Here is a 6,208-nt window from a genome sequence, read left to right as displayed (position 1 = left end):
TTCTTAATTTCTATAATAAATGAAATGTCATATAAAATGAAATATAAAACTAAAAATGGAATTTTAATATCGATATCTTTATTCATATATCCTCGGCGTATTTTTATTTAAGTAAATGTCACTTACAAAATGTCTTACTGCATTTGAATTTTGAATTGATAAAAAAAACAATAAAATACGTTAATTAAAGTTCAAAATTATAATTTCAATTTTAATGAAAATATGTATGAAAATTTTATCAACTACCGCTCATACTGCTCTCTCGTACACATGTATTGAGAGAATAAATTATATCCTCATGATATTAATATTTGAATAAATTATTCATCATTTTTTATACGTACATTTATTTATAAAACAATATTGATTAATGAACTTTTACCCAGATAAACTCAATTATTTTTATTTAAATATTTATTATTATTATTATTATCGAAATTAATAATCTCTTTAAAATCGTGGGATTATTTGTATAGGCAAAATACAACATATAAATGTAGTAAGACAGAAAGAGAGACTGTGATGAAACAAAAGGATAAAAAGATGAACGAACAAATGAAGGAATAAATTAATAACTGAACAGGGCGTATAAATGAAAGGTCCGATGCTAAATTAGCGGCGATAACTAATGCATTTAGCAAACCACGTTATTCAAAATGGGGTGTGTAGTAACATACATACATTTTATAGTTGTGTCTCTGTCACATTTCGGAATAACACTCCGCTTGTTTTCCTCCTCTCTCTCTCTCTCTCTCTCTCTGTCTCTGTCTGTGTCTCGCTTTCTCTCTATCTCTATGCATATCATTACCGTGTAAATACGTGGCATGTAGTTAAACCTCGAACTAAGTCGCATATGCAAAACGTGCCGCTATTATAATAACATTACGCCAATGAACCTTCCATTGAATATACGTGCATCGTGCGCACGCATTGCATTGCTAATTATACGCATATATATCGGTTGTTTCACACTTTCTGAAAAGTCGCTAATTTTATGCAGGCAACCAACTCATTCACTATTCACTTTATTTCACCTCATAATTATATTTATATTCATTAAAATATTGCAAAAATTATTCATTTTATAATCATATGATTTGTATCGTGATAATAATTATTAATGAATTTGGAAATACTAAACATTTAACAGGCTTCGCATTCATTTATATACTAAAATCTACTATTTACTATATTTTTAAACGTTATGCTACTATTTGGCTACTTTTTTTTAGATTTCAACAACTAAAATCTACTATTTCTGTTTTTTTTGAGAATTTACACTACTTTTAATTTGATAATACTAGAAAACGAAAAAAATATTCTAAAAAATTATAATCAAATTCTTTAAAACGATTCAATTATTTTCAAAATTTTTAAAATAATTGTATCGTTTTAAAGAATTTGATTATAAATGGATTTCGAATATTTTGTTTAGTATTATTATTAAATTTCGCATAAGAATTCAATTTAAAAAAAAAAAAAAAAATTGATAAAATTCATCCAAAATTCAATTATTTTCAAAAATAATTAATAATTATTTTCAAAATTTTTAAAATAATTGAATCGTTTTAAGAAATTTGATTATAATTGAATTTCGAATTTTTTTAAATATTCGAAATTCAATTATTTTTAAAATCTGGTATTTTTATAAAATTTCGGATAAGAATTCAATTATTTAAAAAAAAATTGATAAAATTCATTTAAAATTTAATTATTTTCATATATAATAAAATTCATTGCAGAATTTCAATTATTTTTAATACAATTTTACAGGAAATTGCTCAAAAAAATGCAACTATTTTTAAAAATTTATTTTCAATTCCTCGAAAAATCAATTATTTAAAAAAAATGTTTTCTTTAAATTCTTTGGAAAAATTCAATTATTTACAAAAATATTAGAATTTTTCACAGGAATTCAATATTATATTCAAATATTTTAATAAAATTATTCGAAAGAAATTTACATTTTTTCTTATTTTTTATGGCACTTAGCTTCATTATTTTTGGGCTCTTTAAACCACTTTACTTATTTACTAGTCTCCACCCTTTGGTAAAGAATCTAAAATTATCAAAAATTCGAAAAACCGAATTTCTTAAAATTCAAGATTTTTTCTTCTCTTTTATGGCATTTAGCTTCATTATTTTTGTGCTTTTCAAAAACACTTTACTTATTCAATAGTCTCCAAATTTTAGTCAAAAATTTAAAATTATCAAAAATTCAAAAATCCGAATTTCTTAAAATTCAACATTTTTTCCTCTCTTTTATGGGATTTGGCTCCATTATTTTTGTGCTTTTAGAAAATACTTTACTTATTTAATAGTCTCGACTCTTTGGTAAAAAATATAAAATTATCGAAAATTATCAAAAATTCAAAAATCCGAATTTCTTAAAATTCAACATTTTTTCTTCTTTTTTATCGCATTTGGCTCCATTATTTTTGTGCTTTTAGAAAATACTTTGCTTATTTAATAGTCTCGACTCTTTGGTAAAAAATTTAAAATTATCCAAAATTATCAAAAATTCAAAAATCCGAATTTCTTAAAATTCAACATTTTTTCCTCTCTTTTATGGGATTTAGCTTCATTATTTTTGTGCTCTTGGAAAATACTTTACTTATTTAATAGTCTCGATTCTTTGGTTAAAAATTTAAAATTATCAAAAATTATCAAAAATTCAAAAATCCGAATTTCTTAAAATTCATCATTTTTTTCTCTCTTTTATGGCATTCAGCTTCATTATTTTTGTGCTTTTGGAAAATACTTTACTTATTTAATAGTCTCGACCCTTTGGTAAAAAATATAAAATTATCGAAAATTATCAAAAATTCAAAAATCCGAATTTCTTAAAATTCAACATTTTTTCTTCTTTTTTATCGCATTTGGCTTCATTATTTTTGTGCTTTTGGAAAATACTTTACTTATTAAATTGTCTCGACTTTTTGGTTAAAAATTTAAAATTATTAAAATATATCAAAAATTCGAAAAACCGATTTTTTAAAAATTCAACATTTTTTCTTCTCTTTTATGGTATATTTAGTTTCATTATTTTTAGGCTCTTAAAAAACACTTTACATAATTAATTGTCTCCACCCTTTGGTAAAGAATCTAAAATAATAGTCTAAATATTAAATTAGGGTCTGAAGTTAGATTGTCAAAATTCAAAATGGCGGATTCAAGATGGCCGACACTTTGTTTTTTCAGATATAGTTTTCTTATGAAATTTAGGAAAAAATTATATTAACGTAAAATGTCGAATAGATTTTTTAAGAAATTATATGAAAATCCTTCGTTCACTATGCAGAAAACAAAAAAATTTAAATTATTTAAAATTTAGAAATAAAAAAAAATAAGTCGATCTGTTACGCAAACTCTGTGTTGGTGATTAATTTGTTTTAGCAAGGGTGACCCTAACGGATTACTTAATGCTTGGGGGGCATATCAAATTTCTTCATACCTACCTTTTTAATTCCACTCCGATTACTATAGGATAGTCCGATTAACCCTTTGAATTCCATGTCACGGTCGCTTGCCTCAGTGAATAACAAAAATTTCAAAAGGGTAAAATGATTATTCACACGTTCATTTTTTTTTTATTTTTCTTTTCTTTCTTTATTGTTTAAATTCGCGTTGCCTTAAATCTAAACGATGAGTGGCGCGAATGGCGATACAACGTTATTTCAAAGTTTTAGCATTTTTTTTTCTTTCTCTATTTATATTCTCATTCATTCTCTTTCATTTTTTGTATCATTCTGTCTTTCTTTCTTTTTGCGCATTTATTCTTTTCTCAATTTACATTTTTACTCATTTATCATTTTTTACAGTTACACTCACATTCGACCTACAGTCTTTTTTTCTAATCAACTCTCCCTTCCTTTTATTTTGTATATATTTACGAGATATATACGACATAGAAAAATATGAATATAAGTTTCTAATGACTTTTAACTATATACACAATGTACACAATATAAAATACATTAACTTATTAAATATGTGCTTTCTAATATTATGTATACAATATACATACAATACAATACAAATTTAACTTAAAAACCATTATTGCTTTAAATTTTGTTACATATGGTACTTTATAGAGTGATAAGGTTGACAAATACACAAAGTGCCAACTGCTTAGAAAAAAACAATATTAAATATAGAAAAATTATTTTTTTTTCTACAAAAATTTAACTCTTTTATTAAATATACCGAAATAATTTTTTTAAATATCGTTCAAAACAGATATAATTATACTAAAAATAACATAATCACATGATAAAAAATATTTCGTCATTTTGAACAGGACGAAATGTTATTTCCTCTACGAACACATTTTTTTTACCCCAACCTCAATATTTCACAATCTCTCCAATAAAAACCTTTCTTGTGTCAAAACAACATCAATCATTAATATATATAATAGAAAAAAATATATTCCTCCCCTTCTAATATATAATTCAAATTTTTATTCTTTAAATAATTTTAATAATCTGCTTCTTTCAACCATTTTTTTGGAAGATTATATTTTTTTCAAATTAGAAAATTAAAAACTGATAGAAATACAGAAGGCTCGTGAAAATTATCCACTAGTGAGAAATATAGTTAAAAAAAGAAAAGATAAAACTTTTATGATAAAAATTATAAAATGAAACAGTCTTATTGAAAAGAGTTTATTATTTGCACTTGACATTAGAGAGCGAAATATTCGCGAGTGAATAATAAGCCAGAGACTGCTGTATTAATAACATTATTATTAACGGTATCTATTTATATCTATTTATATATTTATATATATTTACAGTTAAAAAATTTTCTTCTTTAAAAAAAAAACATTTTTTTAAATAGATGAAAATTTTTTTTAATACATCACTTCATAAACAGTCGCTTTTTTATCTCCAGATCCGGTAACAATGTACTTATCATCTGCTGAAATATCACAGCTCAACACTGACGACGATTCCTTTGACTGAAAAATAATTTTTAAAAGACTTTTGTTAACTTGGAATTCGCAGATAAATAAAAATATAATTTTTTTGTTTTAATTTGACATTAATAATTATTATTTATTATTATTTATTATCTATCAAGGCTTGCACATTATGGGTATTGCCTTTCGTTCTTCACTTAAGAACCGTTAGATTGGAGAACAAAATAATAATAATGTTTAAAACAGCTTTGAAATAAACGGCAATTTAAAGAGTAAAAGGAGTGAAAAAATGAGCAATTGACTACTTAAAAGTTCTAGTACATAGAATATTTTAAATTCACTCACCTGGAATATTGAGGCTCCATATGGAGTGCGCCAAGCATTTAGTAGGTTGTCTTTTCCGGTGGAGACAAACCATTTACCACAGGAGGCGAAGCGTAAGGACAACACGCAAGAGTCGTGCAGGTGTAGTTGATACTTGTCAGGTTTCGTGGCATGAAGAACCTCAACATTTGAATTTTCCATACCGACAGCAAGCCACTCACCAGTTGGACAATAACCAAGTGAAAATATTTGCGACGTAAAGTCATGTTGCTGTAATTGTCTACCCTCCCTGAGATCCCATGATCTAACCGTATTATCCAAACCACCAGTCCATAGCTTCGAACCATCGGGGGAAATATCAATGCAAGACGCCCCATCCGTATGACCCTGGAATTGTCTCACTAGTGTTTGATTTTGAAGATCCCAAACGGCAATATTTCCATCGCTACAACAACTGAAGCAGACCTTTGAGTCTGGTGAGATTGCAAGAGCGTAACATGCCGGCGCTGACGATGTTAATTCAGCTTTAATTCTTGGTGTGGGACTCGCCAAATCCCAAATACTCAGCTGACTAGCCTCACCACCAACTATAAGAGTTCGACCGTCGGGCAGAAGTTTCACCGATCTGATGTAGTTATCTCGTTGTAAACAATCCAACTGTGAAACAGGCTTAGGACTACCCGAGCCACTTTGACCAATGTCCCAAACTTTCACGCAACCCTTACCTCCGGTGTAGACGTATTTAGTTGGGTTTGAGATCGTTACAGCACAAACGACTTCGCCATGAGTGAGGGTGTTGATTTGACGAGCGTGTCTAGGGATTCCGGCTGCGCTTAATGCATCCTGTGGGAAGGGTACTGGAACCATTGTTCCCTCACTAGGTACATGAAAACTGTAAGCCCTAGAATCAAAAATGGATACTATTTTAAGTCCCGATGGAGGGAAAAGTTTAACTTCTAA

The 6,208-nt window shown here is 27.2% G+C and overlaps 1 protein-coding gene across 2 annotated transcripts in view; it reads right to left on the bottom strand.

Annotated features, from left to right (window-relative positions):
• Window positions 1-4,079: 4,079 nt before the first annotated feature.
• The window catches only part of LOC122506425 (protein groucho-like), a 41,882-nt gene continuing 39,753 nt past the window's right edge, over window positions 4,080-6,208 (bottom strand). For both annotated transcript variants that reach the window (XM_043618589.1, XM_043618588.1), the window contains 2 exons: window positions 5,270-6,149; window positions 4,080-4,963 (listed from right to left, as the gene is read on the bottom strand). In XM_043618589.1, coding sequence (XP_043474524.1) covers window positions 4,856-4,963; window positions 5,270-6,149 — 988 coding nt within the window. In that variant the 3' untranslated portion in view covers window positions 4,080-4,855. The remainder of the gene's footprint in view (window positions 4,964-5,269; window positions 6,150-6,208) is intronic.

This window comes from Leptopilina heterotoma, unplaced genomic scaffold (assembly GCF_015476425.1).
Source record: "Leptopilina heterotoma isolate Lh14 unplaced genomic scaffold, ASM1547642v1 Lhet_42, whole genome shotgun sequence".
NCBI lineage: Eukaryota > Metazoa > Arthropoda > Insecta > Hymenoptera > Figitidae > Leptopilina > Leptopilina heterotoma.
The sequence above is the reverse complement of the archived record's forward strand: the minus strand, read 5'-3'. Positions and strand labels throughout refer to the sequence as shown.